Source organism: Halichoerus grypus, chromosome 1 (assembly GCF_964656455.1).
Source record: "Halichoerus grypus chromosome 1, mHalGry1.hap1.1, whole genome shotgun sequence".
Lineage (NCBI taxonomy): Eukaryota > Metazoa > Chordata > Mammalia > Carnivora > Phocidae > Halichoerus > Halichoerus grypus.
Window position 1 is genome coordinate 165080039 of NC_135712.1, and position 19001 is coordinate 165099039.

The window sequence follows — 19001 nt, forward strand, 5'->3', positions numbered from 1 at the left end:
CTGAAAGTAATTAAAAGAAAGAATTCAAGAGCCCAGGAGAACCATGGGGTTGGCAAGTCCAAACCCCTAGGAAGGGCATACACATTCAGAGTCTTTATTCGTCAGTACTTGAGAGCCAAGGGTACATTCACCCAAAGACAAAAAATGTGAACTGCCTGGTCCACAAGTGGGATAAAAGCTGACTGCTATATTAATGACCGTGGTGTTTGGAGGACTGTTGTATTGCCCCCTTGGTTTTCATTTTCTGAGGGAGGTCCAGTCAAATGATCAGCAGCTCCCACAGGCTGCCAATTTCCGTCACATTCAGGATCTCTCAGGAACTTGCAAAACCAACTTCCTGGAGATACCAGGACTGGCCTGTACATTTTCTAACTCTTGAGCTGTGCCTCGCACCAAAGAACCAGAAAAACAGTCTGACCTCATGGAACTCAGCCACCACCCCAGGAGCCAGGAAAAGACAACTTTTTTTTTTTTTTTGTAAGATCTCACTGGATGGAAAGCAGAAGGAACAATACTATGCTAAGATCTGCAATGAAAAAGTTCCTTCTACAAAAGAAGCCGAACTCCAAAGAGTTCACTATACTATATGATTTCATTCACAAAAAGTTCAAAATTAGACAAAAGTCTCCCACAGTGTTGAGGGTCAAGGGATGCTTGCTTCTGTGTAGGAAGGATGCAATAATAAATGGAAGAAGCATGAAGGGGGCTTTGGGGATGCTTGATAACATTTTATTTTGATCTGTGTGCTGGGTACATGAGTGGTGTTTATTGGGATACCTGAGTGGCTCAGTCGGTTAAGCGTCCACCTTCAGCTTAGGTCATGATCCCAGGGTCCTGGGATCGAGTCCCACATCGGGCTCTTGGCTCAGCGGGGAGCCTGCTTCTCTCTCTGCCTGCAGCTTCCCTGCTTGTGCTCTCTTTCTCTCTGACAAATAAATAAATTAAATCTTTAAAAAAAATGAGTGGTATTTATTTTGTGATCATTCAAGTTGTATACTTAATGATTTGTAGGATTTGATGTGCTTTATACAGACCGAAAGAGGGTTACGCTCATTGCGGGCTGCTTGCAGAATCCCATCCATGTACACTGGCCAGACACTTTTAAAAAAGAATAAACCCATAAGTCTAGTTTTCTACCTTCAAATGGTGGTCTCATGGTTTTCAAAATCAGTCAGGCTCTTTTCAGGCCGACTGTCATGAATACCAGGACCTACTCAAGCCTTTTCCTACACTTGGCCAATCTCTGGATGGGCCAAATTCTCTCTGTGGTCCCACAGGCAGATCAACTAAGTCATCCTCAGGCCTCCCTGATCTGACAGGGAAAGCAGAGACACAGAGCCCACAGGCTAAGTTAAGCAATTTTCTCCAGATTACACAATGAGCTGCTGCTGGGGGGCCTTGTGATTCCTATCCAAGGGCTATCACTTTTCTACTACAGCTCATTCCACAGGGGCCAATTAACACACACTCTCCTTCGGGGAACAGAAAAAAACAAGCCCAGGAACTCACGGGTCGTTCTTTATATGCAAGGCACACAAAGGGGTTTACCAAGTTCCTCTCCAAGAGGAAATCTGGAGAGCCAGGAAGAGGAGGAGGGAAGTGCTGAGTCTGCAGCAGGGCACTGCAACAGAGCCCAGTGTTTTTGTGGAAACGGTGTTCTCCTAATCAAAACACAGTTGCATAAATGGACTCACTCCATTTAAAAAAAAAAGAAGAAGAAATTTAAAGCCTATAAATAGGAACCACACAACCCTGATTAATTTTAAAGTTCTTTCTCCACTGTCTTTTTTAGATAGTAGCTAAAAATAAAGGCTTGAAACTTGAAATAATGTAAGCAACTAATCACACACAAGCACTGGGCTTTTCCCATATATGGCTGGGTTATTCTTCAGCCTTCGAAAAGACCAAATGAAGAGATGGCCAACAACCAAAATAATCCTTCAGACATTTGAAAACGAGGAGAAAGAACTAGAAGAGTTGGTGAATGACAAACAATTGCGAGGCTCAATGGGGGTAAATGACACTGAGAGGGATTAGTTGCCATAGTACTTTAAAAACATGGGCACATGCATTTTGACACTGGACCCCTTCTATAAAGAGACTGCTTTGCCCTCTGGCCTCAGCACTAAGAAAACTACAGCTGCAGTGATTTAACATAAAGGACTCAAAGGAGAGAAATATAGGGGCATGACTGAAAATTTAATTAAGGCCCTTCTCAGTATGAAATCTGTAAGGGCGATGAGGGCACGTCTCAAGGTCAGAAGAAAGGGACAGAGCCGTGTGGAGAGGGGAAGTGGGTAGGGATTCGAATGAGATTCGAGCGTAAACAGCAGAGGTCAGCTCTAGAAGATAGCTTGCTTATGATGGAGGGTTATTACAGTGTCTGTTGGGTCCTGCCTGAAATGTTTCTATAAAAAGATGAACACATTCATGTCAAATAAATGCCACACGGTGGCACACAGTCTGTGAGACAGGCTGGAAAAGCCACATTTGCACTGTGTTTTATGGTTTGCAAAGCCTCATCACAGACGTCATCCCGGACACAAGGTAAGCCACCTGCTTTTACTGATAAGGAAAGTGAGGCTCTGGGAGGGTAAGTGACCTAACACAAGGTGTCTGACAGGTGACTTCATGCAGGAGGGCTGGAGTAGCGACCTGAAGGTAACACTCCCAATGGGCAATGAAGTTTCATTCATGACACCTCACGAAGAGCACCAGTAGGCGTGCCAAGTTTAGGTTCACGTTTTGGTTCATCCACTACCTCTCTGTGACTGTGGGCAAATAATTTCCCCTCTTCTGATTCAAACCGTCAACTGGAAAATGATAGGGCTGTCCTAGATGACAGGAGGCAGGAGGTGGGGAGGCAGGGGGAGACCAACATGGGCTGAGTGGGCCATCCTGCTCTTGCCCTCAGCTGTGAGCCTGTCCTCACAAGCCCCAGACGGGACTGTTGGGCACTGTCACCACTTCACGTGTGGAGACAGCCTTCCTCTTACACACTGAAATACACAGATGGCACCTACAGAAATGACTTCCAGAAAGTAAGACTGGAAAACGTCTTCATTCCTCCAAAAACACAGTAACAAAAACTAGTGACAAGGCAACATGAATTTGAAATTTTCATTCTACCACTTTTTTTCTCTTTCCCTCTCTATGGGATAGATCTTCCTCATGATGCTTCAGATTCTTTTTCTGAAAAGAGGCCCTACTTTTTGACACTTCTAATGGTTTTCCCATGCATGCCCATAAGGCCTTTTATGTGGCTCGGGAGTCAATAATAAAGAACAGCAACAAAAATAACAAGCATCCTTCACCGAGGGCCTATGACACTCCAGGCACCACTGCTGAGCCCTCTGCACCCACCGTCTCTAATCTCTGTAACTACCGCACAAGGGAGGCATTACTGTCTCCATTTTATAGAAGGGAAAACAAGGGCTCAGACAAGTTTAGGGATTTGGCCAAGGAAGGCCATCTTAATTAACTGCAGGGCTGGGATTTAAACTGTCATCTGGGCCAATTCCAGAGTATGTTCTTGCTGCTTCTTCTTCATTACGAGACCTCTAGTCAACATGCTGAAGGCGTCCAAGACTCTGGGTGATGCAGCTTATTCATGGTTTCTCCTCATCACCACCCCTGCAGAATGGGATACTTGCCAGGTAGTCTTAAAGCACTCCCCCTGAAACTCAAGGCAGCTGGAGAATAAGGAGGGTGGAAAAGTGGTGCGCTGAGCTGATGGTATGGTGAAGTGACCCCACATGTGTTCCCCCTGAACCACTGGGACCAGGTCCAGAATTATGATTTCATTTCCAAATCACTAACCTGGTGAGGCACAAGCCCGAGAGAGGTTGGCGGCTCATTCATGCGGTCATCACTGCTACTGGCAATGGCGTAGCCCCTGAAAAAAGAAAACAATTAGAGGTGCTTGTTTAATAAAAGTTTATGTTTAGCACCTGTGAGAATGATGGGGGGGGTCCTGTGAGATTTACAAGGATAACCAAAAATGCCCCTTGTGGGACAGCACGAGCTAGCAAAAACCTAATTTCTATGGGAGGGAAAGAGGAAGAAGAGCACACACACAAAAAAATGCCTGAGTTCTGGAGTCAGAAAGGCCAGAGCTTATGACCACAGGCAAGTTTGTTAACTTCTCTTTTGCTCTGGGTCCATTAACTATAAAACAGGAATAAGACCTTTATGAGGCATAAATTAGGAATAAGTTAGACAAACTGCCAAGTGCAATGTTTGGCACATGATAAGCAGATTAATGTTAACTCCCTTATTCTGAGATAGTCTTGTAAAAACCATGGGCACAGTTTTGTACTGAAATTTTGAAATGGAAAACTTTCCAACCTTAACTTGAGGTGATATGAATGCTACAAAAATGGAGGAAGGAGATAGAACAATGAGGAATTAATTAGGTAGGAGAACGGATGCACTCCTTCCTGAACGACAGTGTGATGTCTCCTTATGGCAGAGAAGACATTCGATATAGGACCTGGTTTCAGCCTACAACCAGGGCAAACACTGCACACAGAGGGGCCAGTGGCAAGGAATGGCAGAACTGGCTCTCCAAGACTTTATTCCAGATTCGCCCTGTCAGGAGGCCACACTACAGTACTACACTTAGAAGGCAGGGGCCCAGGGGGATAACAGAGATGAGAGGAAGTAAAAAAAAAAAAAAAAAAAAAAAAAGCTGCTTATTTTCATTTACCTGTTACACCTAGACTAGCTATGTATGCTACCAACGTTGTACAGAGGTCTTTTCAATTGCGTAGAAAAACTCTTGAGTCATAAAATAAATAGAATATTCAATGTTAATTTCTGAGAACTGGAAAAACAAATCTTTCAAAATTCAATTCTCTCCTGCCTCTGTTACAAACAGCATAGCGGGATGATTAAAAACAGAGTTTGGGGCAAAACCGCCTTGAGTGAAAGCCCAGCTTTACCACTTACCAGCTATGTGAATTCCAGCAACTTATCCTCCCTATGACTCAATTTCCCCCTCAAAAATGGGACACGTAATAGTTCTTTCCTGATAGGTTTGCTATGAAGATTAAGTGAGTTACTCTTGCAAAGTGATTAGAACAGTGCCTAGCACACGGTAAGCACTATATAATAAGTGTCTGACAAATAAAATAAATTACAGTGTATTTGTCAGATAGTCAGGTGTAAATATCCATTTGACTTCAGTCTGCCTTTGCTGACACTTGGCAGCAGAGCCTTGGGCAGATATGGAGAGAATCTTAAACTGTTTAATCATTTTTCTTCTACTTTTTTCTTTGTTTCCTTTCCTTTTCTTTCCCTCACCCCTTTCTCATCTCCTCTTTTCTTTCCTTCTTTCTTTCTTAAAATTACTGGCTCTATTCTTGAAATTAATTTAATTTTATCTCACTTCTATTTATTACAAGATGAATTAATTCTATTGTTTATAGGTCATTAAGTAAGATCTTCTTGCTTGGAGCAGATAGGGTGTCCAGATTACAACTGTGCTAAGCTTTATATCTTTTTTTTTTAAGATTTTTATTTATTTATTGAGAGAGAGAGAGTATGATAGAGAGAGAGCACAAGAGGGAGGAGGGTCAGAGGGAGAAGCAGACTCCCCGCCGAGCAGGGAGCCCAATGCGGGACTTGATCCCGGGACTCCAGGATCATGACCTGAGCCGAAGGCAGTTGCTTAACCAACAGAGCTACCCAGGCGCCCCTAAGCTTTGTGTCTTTAATGTAACACATATACAGTATGGTAAACATATAGACTACTTAAAGCCAACGTCAAGTTGAAACAAAACATACCAGCCTGCTCATTTCTTTACTCTCACATGCAAGCTAGTACACTATGAGTGCTTAATAAATTAAAAAAAAAACCATTTTAAAGTTGGTATGGCATTGGTAGGCTAGGTGGTCATGACCAACCCTCCACTGAAAACAAACAGAAAGCTAGATACAGTATTAAAACCTTTGTTTGAAAGCATGACAGCCACCAAAGTAAGGAAGAATTACAGAGCCAAGAGATCTGTGAGAGGAGAGAAGCCCATAGAGGTCAACAAGGCATTTGCAAGGGGAACTTTCTGTCATAAAGTGATTGCCAATCTCCAAAAGCAGTGGCTATAGGATCAGAAGCTGTTATATGGACAATTATATGGACAAATGGACTGGAAGGAAAAACTACAGCTTAAGGTTTGCCAATAAGGAGGAATCATGAAAAATATCCCAGACTTTGGGTTGGGACCAATGGGGGTTGCATCCTAGGAATAAGAGTGAACCAGAAATAGACAAGCCCTAATTGGACTTAAGTATTCTAGGACTGATCTATTTGGCCTAGCAGTTTGCCAGAAGGAAATGTAAATCACATCATCTCTGCAATTTTTCATATATAATGTCCAGTAGTTAGTCAAAAATAACCAATAAATAAATAAATAAATAAATAATAACCAAGCAGATTTGAGAAACTGGGGAAATTTAAAAACTAACTGGATATGAGGTGATGTGAAGGAATTACTTTTAATTTATTTTTATATGTAAAGTAGTAGAGATACACACTAAAAAGATACATTTTTATGAATGAAATGCTACATCTTGGATTTGCTTTAAAATAAACCAGTGGGAAGAGAAAAATGTGGATAGCTATATAGATAAATGATGATGGGCATATGTTGGTAACTGTTGAAGCTGGGTGGTCTATATAATGGGGTTTATTATTTTACATATGTTTTTTCTTTCATGTATGTTTAAATTTTCCATAATCAAAAGGTTTTGTCTAAAAAAAAAAAAGGAAAAATACCAGGTATTAGAGGAGATAATACATAACCAAAAGCCAAAAAAACAAACAATGAAAAATAAACCAATAGGTAAGAGGAACAGAATCACAGGAGATCCAGATAGTGGAGATATCTTCTAAGACTTAAAAGAAAAACATAATTAAATGTTTTCAAGGAATGAAAAAGAACAAAATCACAATTTCAGAAGAGATTAGGAAATGTATAAAATAAGATCAAATGGAACTTTTATAACTGAAACATAAAAAAATTAAAAACTCAATGGGTGGTTTAACACATATTAGACACAGAAGAAGAAAGAATTAGAAAACTAGAAGATAAGCCAAAAGCAAATTGGCAGACTGAAGCAAAGAAAGACAAAATACTGGAAAATACAGAAAAGGGCATAGGTTGATTCTGACATGCAATTAGAGACTCAAAAGGAAAGAAGACAGAAAGGGGCAGAAGCCATATTTTAAGAGATAATGGCTGAGAATTTTACACAACAGATGAAAAGCATCAAGCCATGGATTCAAGAAGCATTAGAGAGCAGAACCAGAATAAATACATAAGTATTTATGTATTAGTATAGTCCAACTTCTGAAAACCAAAGACAATGAGAAAACCTAAAAAGCAACTAAGGGCAGGGAAAGAGGAAGAAAAACAAACTGTATCAGAGGGGCAGCAGTGAGATAAACACTCAACTCCTCAACAACAACAAAAGCAACCAGAGACAACAGGATTATACTCTCAATGTGCTAAAAGAAAATTACCACCAATCTTCAATTCTATACCCAGCAAAAATATCTTTCAACTATGAAGATAAAGTCATTCTCAAACAAAAACTGAAGTGTCTTGTCACTAACATTCCTAAAGGAAATAATAAAGGGCATTCTTCTGGCAGAAGGATAATAGCCTTGCCTGGAAGCTCAAAGATACAGAAGGAAATGAAAAGTAACAAAAAAGGAAAATGTCAGCCAAACATAATGAAACCACTATATAACAATCTCTTCTGGGGTTTAAAATATATACATAATTTAAAAAAATGAGTGTGCAGACACTGCTGTTTGCCTACCCAACATCCATTCTCCACATCTATCTTACCACAACTTTATTCAGGGAGGTAATGTGCCCAGAAAAAACAACCATATTTGTCAGTCTTCCTTGCAGCAAAGGGTGGCCATGTGATACAGGAGTTAGAATCAATCTAAGAAAGCTCTTTAAAAGCGAGCTCACATGTGTTCTTAACTGTAACACAGAAGCAATACTGGAGATGGAGTAGTCATCTTGTGACCACAAGGTAGCAAGCATAAGGAAAAAAGCTAAGGGTATCTGAGTGAATGGTAAGAAGGAACTTGAGTCCCTGATGGCATAACAAAGCTTTTGTACCAACTCTGGACTGCCTGCCTCTAGGCTTCTTGCTGCATAAGCAAAATAAAGTCCTATTTGGCCAAGTCGCTGAAGATGTTACATAAAGCCCAATGCAATTTCTATCACATGTGATTCATGTATTGCCTTACAAATGTTCAGGGCTAAGGAGATCAAAACCTACCAACAGAATAAAAGCATGAAGGTCCCTAAGGCCCCCACCAAAATGTTTATTCTTCCTTATCATCAGTTACCAAATAACTCCAGGAGAGTTCAATTCCAGAAGGCTGCAGAGATATAGCCCCGAAGATCACATGACAAGTTCCCCTAGGCCAAAGAATCAGACTGGGTTTTTCAGCCTTGTTTTTTTGAAGACAGGAAGAGCAACACAATTCTCAGAAGAGTCAGGCTAAGAAAAGGCCAAGGGAGACACAAAAGCTTTCTTTGTGTAAACGACCATCTCTAAATAGTAAACTCACCCTTCTGGATGCTGCAAAACAGAAACCATCAATTCCACGGCCAGGGCTCCTGCAATCATGGCCAGTCCTGGGCGGCTCACAGTGCACTGCTGGTCCAAGGTCCGGTCTCTGGTTGACTAGAGAGAAACAATCATTGACGTGTGCTCAAAGTTCTAGTCCACTCAACCGTGCTGTTTGAAACACGAACCTCCTCCATGTTAAAGCTATGTAACATAACCAGATGTTCACTCACTGTGGGCAAAGAACATTCAGTCTCAAATAATACCACTTCTTGCAAATACCAAGAAAAACAAGATATACAACTTAGGTAACTAAATTGAGGTAATTTGCTAAAAGGAGTAACAGTTATGAACAAATTAAAGATTAGGGGCCTAGAGGCCCCATATATGGAGTTGCATCACGTGCTCTTTTAACTGACTCAAATCAACCCCAATGTGCTTGGTAGTTGAGGGACAGAGAGACAGAAACAAATAATCATTTGAATAGTGCAAATGATTCTGCCCTGCCATTCTAACTGAGCCATGCCTCAGAGTGCCTGTGATGTGGGACAATAATTTGCCTTCCCTGCAGTCCTCAGTTCCTGTGGGCCTCTCACAGTGTGGACATCGTGTCACACTGAGTGTGATCCCTGGGCTGAAATACAAGTATTTTTGTTACAACAAGGCTCCAAACACAAACCTTCATTAGTGCAACCAAAGAAATTCTAATCTTCCAACTTCAGGAAAATTAAGAGGTTGTTAGAGATAATTTTGACTCTGAATTTTTCACCTTATGAACATATACAACTTTACTGTAATTGACCCTTAATCCTACTTGTTGGTAATGATGAAATAATGGGACCAGCTGTATGTTATAAAAACACTGATGAAGATTATCAAGTCACCCTTCTTCACATGGAGAATATTTATCTTTTTTTCTTTATACAGGGAGGACATAAAAGCCAGTCATCCAAAAGAGGTAGGAGTTATTAAGGAACAAGTTTTTAAAGAAGGGGAAAATGAAGGGAAGGGTACGGAAACACCTATGCTTTGTTTCACTGGAAATGATTATCTGTTCTTATAAAAGACCATTCCTACACACTGTGCCTTGCGTGGTGGCATTAACTCCATAGAATCTTACATTTGAACAGTGTACTGCTTGCTGTTCAGAGCACTTTCACATTTGACCCACCTTACACTATGAGTAGTCAGGTTAAAGTATTCTCCCCTCTCCTACTGGGGTTAGCAGATAAAATATGAGATACCCAGATGAATTTGAACTTCTGATAGACAACAAATATTATTTTGATATGAGCAGGTCTTGAATACTGCATGGGACAAATTCATACTAAAATATTATTTACCTGAAATTCAAAGTTAACTGGGAATCCTGTATTTTCACTTGCTAAATCTGACAATCTTATGGGACCCAGCCCCATTCTGCAGAAGTACAGGCAGCCTACGAGCGGTATTTGGAATCACCCCACAAGGCAGTGTCCAAGCCTGGCTTGGAATCCGGGTCTTCAGACCCCTCAGTTGATGTTCTCTTCAGTGATACATGCACAGAAGACAGTGCTGAGTGCTTCCAGGGACCAGTCTATCCTGCAGTTTCCCTGATGAGCTTTCCACAAAAAATGGTTGGTCACTGCGTTTATGCTGCTGAACAAGGAACAGCCTGTGCACAGTTGATGATGCCAATCAAGGCTCGTGGTGAGATAATGTCACCCCCAAATTAGAGAATTCTTCTCTTTGTTAAAAGACAGTATTTAAATAGTCACAAAAGAAAGAGTTGGGTCTCTCTGCCCCACTGGGCAAGACAGTTGTAGGAAATATTTGGAAGCACAAAGAAATCCACTTACATCTCCCGGGGCCACCACATCATTGCAGAAATAGCAGCCAAGTTTGTAGCCAGGGATGTTGGCAAAAAGTGATGAGCCCAGGAGGTCGGCAGGTGCCACAAGGTGACTAGAACACAAGTCCCCAGCTCCCTGCTGCTTAGGTTTCTTCAAGCCATGTCTCATGACAACAAACGTGTCAAATCCCAAGGCAGCATTGATGACCAGCTGTGGATTTCAAGGAATAAAAGTCTAGAGTTAAGAGACACTTACATTTTAAGCCATGGCTAATTTCATATTTGGTCAACTTTTTAAAATTTATTTTATAAGTATTTGCATATGAATGTAATTAGAGTCTAGAAGCAATGTTAGTAAAAGCTACACAATACTGAGGACTTATTAAGTGCAAAACACTTGACCAGTGATTAACATTAATTATCTCATTTGGTTTCATTTAAAACTCCCAGAACACTTTTCCTATTTACAGATGAGGATAATGAAAGTTAGAGCAGTTACTTCTATAACTTGCCCAAGGTCACTTAGCTGGTAAGAGGTAAATGTATAAAACCAAGTCTTGAGAGTTCTCAGTCTCATTCTTTCCACCATTGTGCTATCATCTGACATGCCTACACATATATATTTTTTTAATTTTATTTATTTATTTGAGAGAGAGCAAAGCGAGAGAGAGAGAATACATGGGTTGGGGAGAGGGGCAGAGAGATAGGGAGAAGCAGGCTCCCCGCTGAGCAGGGAGCCGGCTGCAGGGCTCGATCCCAGGACGCTGAGATCATGACCTAAGCCAAAGGCTTAACTGACAGAGCCACCAAGGCACCCCAACACACATTTTTTTTTTTTTAATAATAGCTTCACTGAGATATAATTCACACACTATACAATTCAACCTTCACACAGATTTTTTAAGGACACTTTTTTTCTCACTTATACTAGAACTTCTCTTAGTTGTAATTTAATTTATTCTCCTAAATTTCTGGTTATATAGAAAGTTGGAAAATAAATGGTTCACCGGAAAAAAAAACAAAAATCACAATCTCATGGCTCAAACACTTACTACTAATAGTTTTGGGTATTTCTTCCTGTTGTTTTCTCCCTTTCTTTCTCTTTTCTTCCCCCCTCTTTCTCCCTTCTTCTTGCCTCCTCCCCACCCTCTTGCCAAACAATATAAATGTTTATATGTTTACAGATATGAACAATTCATATTAAATATATATAATATCGTATCTTGTTTATTTAACATAACGTGATATTTTCCATGTTATTAAAGTTTTTGAGAACATAATTGTGCACAGCGGTATTTGGAATCACCCCACAAGGCATAGTATTCCATCATATTTATGTACTATGATTTATTTAACCACTCAGTACTGTCGGCCCTTGAAGTTGTCATTGACCAAACAATAGGCAATGAGACAGTCTTTGTCCTTTTGGAGCTTACGTTTTAATGTAAGTAAAATATCCCTTCTACAGGACCTCAAAGGGTTGCTGTGAAAATTAAATAGAAGATACCTATTATACTAGATGGTGGTGTGTGAGGCAAAGACAGCGCCTGCCAGTGGCAGCCTTTTGGGATGTCACTAGGTCACCCACAGCATATCTCTCTTCTGGAGAGAAGGCAGATCTCCCTCCAGGGTGATGGCACGTCAAGTTCCAACCAGACACAAGAGCGCCAGGATCCACACACTCTACCTTTCTTTTGCTCGCGGCAATGACGGCAGGGAGCCACCGGCTCTCCCTGGTGTCCATCAACAGGAAAACAACATCATGGCTTTCGATGAGCTGCTCCAGTTGCTCCACATCCCTGCGGGCTTGCTCCAGGGTGACGCTGGAAAAGTTCACCGGGTGTCCAGGCATCGGGATGCTCATGTTGAACCCTCTGGCATTCTGGGGAAACACCAGATATACAGAAGTCTGAAGCAAACGTATAGGGGATATCTTAGAGCCCATGTCTCCCCATAGCTACAAGCATGCATGTGTGGTCGCTTGTAACCAGAAATTTCTCTGTGCATGATTTTGCTGCTTGTCCCTTTTGCTAACTGTGCCCTGCACCTTCTTCACCTCTACATCCTAGATTATCTTGTCCTGTCATCCCAGGGTCCCTGAGCCTGGATAAAGCAGCAAGCAGAGATATATGGATCCTCGTTCCAAAGAAGGAGGTAAGTACTTCCCATCTGAGGCAAGGAGGACACTGGAGAAAACCGTACCTTTGGTTTTTCCTATAATCTGAGGCCAGGAACCTCTATCAAAGTGCCCTGTGCTCAAGTCCCCTTTGTTCAGTTGTTTCTCCCTACTAGTTCCCAAATAGCAACCCCATTTCCTTAGTCTATAACATCTCCAAATAGGATATTATAACAAAAAACATTTAATAAACTTACGTAAGATTAGAATGACTGATAGTCTTGTCTTAATCTTAGAGGTATACTCACTTTAAAAAAAGCCCTTTAAACCAAAAAACTCTACTTGCTAACTTACAACCAGAAAACCTACTTATAAGTGTGTAGATAGATACTCATTTGGAGGGGACAGGTGGGGGATGAGCTATAACAGAGTGTGGTACTCAAATGAAGCTTCATTCCTTGTGCAAAGAAGTTGTCGGGTGGCCCGGATTCTCTTCAAATGTGGGGACTCAGGAGTTTTCATAGGGGCTTTAGAACAGCTCTGTAATTTACCACTGGTCCCCTGAAGGCCCCACTGTGTCTTTGCAGATTAACTATGAGTCACATATGGGTGTCAACGAAGCCAGGAACATTAACTGTCCACAGAAAAGACAGTGTTCTAGAATCACAAACCACACCCTTAATCCCCTGCACAGTGCTGGCAAAGGGAGGAGTTTGAAAACATTAGCTTTTTCATTCATTTGCCAAAACCTGTCACCTACCGGAAAAACAGCTGGGGGCAGGGGCGGTGGAAACCAGAATAAGTAGGTCCTTTTACAAAGGAAAAATCTATTTTTGTGAATTGTAGCTATTTTCTCCTTATCTTAAACTTTAAACCTAATCTCCGGGATTCAAGAAAGGGACAATAGTAGCAGAAGCAATGATATTTAAAAGAATGGAAAAAAGTTGCAGGCAAAGCAGGAAAAGACACCAGACAGAAAGGACTTCAGAAAGAGGGTTCAAAACAAGTCCACTTTAACAATGAGAACACTACAGAGACAGCTATCTGGACCTCATTAATTAATTCACTCATTAAGTATTATGCATCTACCATGTATCAAATATTGTAAACAATAAAAAAAAACTGCAGTAATGTTAATACCTTACTGTCTTATTACAATTGGCAAAATATTTTAAACAGCAGTAGCTTGATCCAAAAAAGGTATTATTTAGGTATATTAATGACATCAAGATTAAAGCATAATTACTCAACACCAATTCTGATCTTTTCAATAATACAGATCCATACCTACTTCACTGACCTAAATGATTCTCTGCTTGCTAAAATTTCAGCCAGTAAGCCTACTTAGGACTGGCTCTCAGCCCACCATTTAGATTCACATGCCTAAGGCCGGAATTCAGCAAGTTTCAACACAGTAGTTTTCAACCTTGGCTGCACATTAGAACCACCTAGGGAGGTTTTAAAATTCCTAATGCCTAGGCTTTTCCCCAGACTATTTAAATGGGAATTTCTGAGAGTGGGCCCTACCATCAATATTTTCTAAAACACTCCAGATGATTCAAATGTGTAGCCAGGGTGAAGGATAGTTTACAGAAAGTGTAATACACAGATTTCAAATGTACAGTTGGGTGTTTCAACAAACTGTAGATTAACCACTGCATACACCTATCAAGACATAGGACATTTCCATCACCCCAGAACATGCCTGTGTGCCCCTTCCTGGTCAATCCTCACTACTCCCCACCCCCAATGGGACAATGACTGTTGCAACCACTTTTTAAAACCCTAGATTAGTTTTGTCTATTCTAGAACCTCATATAAATGGTATCCCACAGTTTATACCTGTTGGTGTTTGGCTTCTTTTGCCCAGCATAATGCTTTTGAAGTCCATCCATGTTGTTAAGTATCAAGAGTGTGTTCCTTTTTGCTGTATGAAAAAGCTCGATTTGTTTATTCAATGTGTCATTGACAGCTATTTGGGTTATTTCTAAACTTTGGCTATTATGAATAAAGCTGTTATGGACAATCTTCTGTAAGTGTTTTAGAGTATATACATTTTCATTTTCTTTAGGTAAACATCTACGAATGGGTTTAGTTTCATGAAAACCTGCTGGACTGATTTACAAAGTGGTTGTTTTAGCAGCAGACCAAGAGCTCTGGTTGCTCCCCAGCCTGACAACATTTAGCCCTGTCAGTCTTTTTAATTTGAGCCACTTTAGTGGGTATGTAGTGATATATCTTCATGGTTTTTAATTCCCATTTCCCTGAGACCATGGATGTTGAGCATTTTCATGTGTGCACTGGCCATTTATAGATCTTCCCTATGAAATAAATGTCTGCACAAGTCTCTGGCCCCTTAAAAAAAAAAAAGCCTTGCCTGTCCTTTTATTATTGAGTGGTAGGGGTTGTTTATGGATTCTCGATAATAGCTATTTGCCAAATAGACATACTGTGAGTGTTTTCTGGGTTTTGGCCAGGCTTTTCATTCTCTTAATCGCACTGATTGGGAAGCAGAAGTTTTAGGTTTTGATGAAGTCCAAGTTATCCATTTTTTCACTTATGGTCAGTATTTCCTGGGCCCTAGGAAACCTCTGCCTATCACAAGACTATTCTGCTGCTTTCTCCTGGAATCTCTGCAGTTCAGCTTTTATGCTTAGTTCTGACCTTACTGGAGTGTCACCTAAGGGCTCAGGGTGTTCAGTGAGGATGCTCCATTCTGGATAGATGGGATTCTAATGTCTCCTGGCCTTGGGGGAGCTCTGGAATCTCCATTCTGCTCACAGCAGACAGCGGTGCTTTTTTGCCCAGGCTTACAGAGTCATGCCCTGAGCTCATGCAGCTTGATCTGGTCAAAGACTCAAGATCCTGCCCAGACTACTTCTCTGCTCAGCTCCTGCATGTCTGATACACTCTCCGGTGCATTCCAGCTCCCTTAGCTGCTCTGAACTTGGATGTTAGTTTCCTCAGCTCATCAAGCCCAAGAACATCTCCTTGGGCTCCTCATGGGCTCTGGCATGGGCCAGAAGTGCCTCCATGCAATGGGCTGGGACATTCTTTCTTTCCTTTCTGTCTAGGACCACAGCCTTTCCATTGTTCATTGATGGAGAGAGTCTTTTTATGTATTTTACCCAGTTGCATAATTGTTTATGGTAGGAGAGCTGGTCCAATACCAATTACTCATCAGGGTTGAAAACAGATGTCCAGAGTTGGGTTTTAAAATCTCTGGTGCGGTTCCACAATCCTACATTTTATTGCCTTGTCTTAAAAAAGAAACGGTTACTTCAAATAGTTATTTGACTTATTAATGGTTTTTTTTCCTATTCAATTAATTTAACCCCAGGAGTAGACAGGGTATTTGCAGCAGAAAAGTTCTTTCCACGTTCTTGTTCCCTTAGACGTGTCTGCAGCCTGGTATGAGGAAGGTGATGAGCAAGTATCTGCTGAAGGAAACAGCGACACCAAACCGAACATACAAAGAAAGCGCCATAAGCCTGGGTAACCCGTAGGTGAAATTATGATGGATTACACCAGGACTTTAATGGATTCTGCACATTATCCATTATTCTTTATAAGGCGGGAAGGATGAAACTATAAGAGACCTGGCTCCTGGCCTCAAGGACTGAATAACCCAGTAGGGAAAGCAGAGTAGCACAATGTAAACGCCAAGGAGGACGCTTGACCCTGGTGGGCTGATGGTTTCAAGGAAAGGTGAACTTGATCTCAAAGGCCCAACGTGAGTCAGCCCTACCTTTGGCCCTAGCTTCTGCCCTAGGCCCTTCTCTGTCTTCCTGACCTCCATGCTTCAGGCTCCCTGTTTCCCTTCAGTTCCACAGAAGTGCTGTGCTGCCTCCTGCTTCAGGTGTTTGCACAGACACCTCTGCCACCCTTCATCTAGCTGACCCCCACTCACCCTAGGACTTAGCCTCCTCAAGCGAGTCTAGCTCAGGTCAGGCTGCCTGGTAAATGTCCTCACAGCAACTGAGCTCCTACTTCGTGCACTCACTACAATTACAACTGTTTATGGAATGAGTTATTGACCATGTCCCCCCTCTGGACTACAGAAGCTCCATGCAGGGGAGAGGGAACTTTGTCTGTTTTGTTCCCCAGTCCCTAGCACACAGAGGCCTTAAATATTTAATGAATAAGGAAAGAATAACTGAACAAATAAATAGGGAGGACTGCACTGGATCACAGACCATTTGGACAAGGAAAAATTTCAGGCAACTAGTTAGTAGCAGAGGTCAGCTTCAAAGCCAGGTCTGTCTGGGCCCTGAGGGGAGTTCATAACACTTTCCAGTGATAGACTGGATTATTCTTCCCAACTCTACACTGCCTCTCACTAATAGAATTAAATGTCTTCACCCTTTGCCACATGACTTTGCAGGACCTCCACTAGGAAGGCAGAGTAGACTGTCCAACGCCACTTACTTTGGGCTTGGCCCTGTGACTGGCTTTAGCATGGGGATGGAGAATGCTGCACTGTGTCACTGGTGAGCTGAGACTTTTAGAGGTATAATAAGTTTTCACCAATCCTTTCACACTTCTACCTTCTACCATAAGAAGAGCATGACCTAGATGACTGTTGCTCCCTGAACCCACATCTTAAAACAATGACACACAGCACAGATTGGAACCTGACTTAAAGCCTGGAGTCTAGCCTAGCCCAGCAGCTAAGCTACAGCCAATCTGCAGACCTGTGAGTGTGAGATAAATGCTTATAATAATAAGACACTGAGATGTGAGGACTGTGTGACATGCAATAATGTAGCAGAAACCTAACTAATATGACAGGGTTGTAACATTCTTATTTCTTTTGGCCTCCAGCATCTAGCTGGGGACACAGTGGGTGCTCAATCAATAGTGTTGAATTAGACCCAATAGATGATGTTCCCCTGGATCACTGGTGAAATGGACAAAACCAACACCATTGCTTCTTTTAAAGCAAGAACTAAAATGAATGAATCTAATACTGAGTGATTAAACAGAAAAACCTTGAGAACGGGGGCTTTTTTTTTTTTTTAGCTAGCGCTGAGAGCCTCTTGTGGCATTTTAAGTGTTAGCAGATGCTTTGGAGACATCTAACCTAACTTCTGTCAGATAAACTGATTACGCATGCAAGATGCACATTTTCTTTTGTGGATGACCTAAAAAAAAAAAAAAAAAAAACCTGGCAAGATTTTGAATCAAATGAGCTGAATGACTTGTCTCTTATTATCTGGTGTTTTTAAAGTAAACAATGCAACTCAGAAATAAGAAGCAGCTCAAGTAAAAAGCTGAATATTTAGCCAGATCTTCCTTCTGCGCAGACTACATTCAATTTAATTTCATAAACCTGTACTAAGTAACTATCAAGTATTCTGGTGATGAAGGAGAAAGAATATCCTATACCTGAGCTATCAAGAATACCTTTGGAATAAGGCAGTATATAAAAATATGCATGCTCCCAAATTCCTCAACTTAGACTCAGATAATGCTTTGCAACTTACAAAAACATTTTTTCATAAATTCTTCGTTTTATTTTCACAATAATAGATGAGAATTTTGCTTTGTTTTTCAATGCCCATCTCTGCAAATCGGAAACAGAGGCTTGGCCATATCATGAAGTCCCGGGTAGTAAGTGACAAACATCCAACTCTCTTTTACCAATACGACAGGGCCTCATTCCCCAAGAGTAATTGCGGGAAGCTATAGGAGACAAGGTCTGACATCCCCAAACAGCATCAACGTACCACTCCGGGGAATATTTTCTGAAGCCGGTCTGCTGCAGCCAGGGCCTTGGGCTTACCACCTGCGAGGCAATCTTCAAATTCATAGAGAGGCTGCCTCACAGGATTGGAGTAGGAGATATTGGCATTGTCCACAAATGTGATGTGTCTGACGCCCCAACCCTGCATGGAAACAGGAGATCATGGTGTGTTTCTGATGAACATGTCACAGAGTGTCTCTCTTAAAATCCCTAAAAGAGGTTTTGCTTTGGATCAGCTTGGGAACCTCAAATACAGGAAACTTCAGGAAATGAATTGTGCAAATTCAGTTTCTGATCAACAGAGGGTCAACTTCCTTTAAAAGACAAAATAATTATATAGCCGGTGCCTGGTTTTCTGCAGTAATGAGACTAAGAAATGTCAGAGTGGGTCTGACTAATAACTCATTATTTTTGACAGTGGCACCAGAGAAAGATTTGGAGGTGAGTCCCATAAGAATTGTCTATGTTGCTGTCTTAGAAGGATTAGCAATAAGCCCCTAAATGTCCTTGCTTTCCCTTAATGAAAATTAAGTATAAATAATAGCTCACATTAAAACTCACTTAAAGCCTGAATTAACTCCTCAGAAAAATGACTTATGAGTTATTCCCCATTGTATAACGTCATAGAAGATTTTGTACTACTTCTTCAAGACGTAAAGGCCTTATTAATATTCGGTAATGCAGGAGACAATTCTATATTCTCAGAAATAGTT

At 41.2% G+C, this 19001-nt stretch overlaps 1 protein-coding gene across 8 annotated transcripts in view; it reads right to left on the reverse strand.

Annotated features, from left to right (window-relative positions):
• The window catches only part of ATG7 (autophagy related 7), a 231462-nt gene that overhangs the window by 160336 nt on the left and 52125 nt on the right, over positions 1–19001 (reverse strand). For all 8 annotated transcript variants that reach the window (XR_013448957.1, XM_078074983.1, XM_078074986.1 and 5 more), the window contains 5 exons: positions 18272–18430; positions 12114–12308; positions 10434–10637; positions 8597–8712; positions 3820–3895 (listed from right to left, as the gene is read on the reverse strand). Coding sequence is in view for 7 of the 8 variants with exons in the window: in XM_078074983.1 (XP_077931109.1) it covers positions 3820–3895; positions 8597–8712; positions 10434–10637; positions 12114–12308; positions 18272–18430 (750 nt within the window). In the remaining variant the exon portion in view is untranslated. The remainder of the gene's footprint in view (positions 1–3819; positions 3896–8596; positions 8713–10433; positions 10638–12113; positions 12309–18271; positions 18431–19001) is intronic.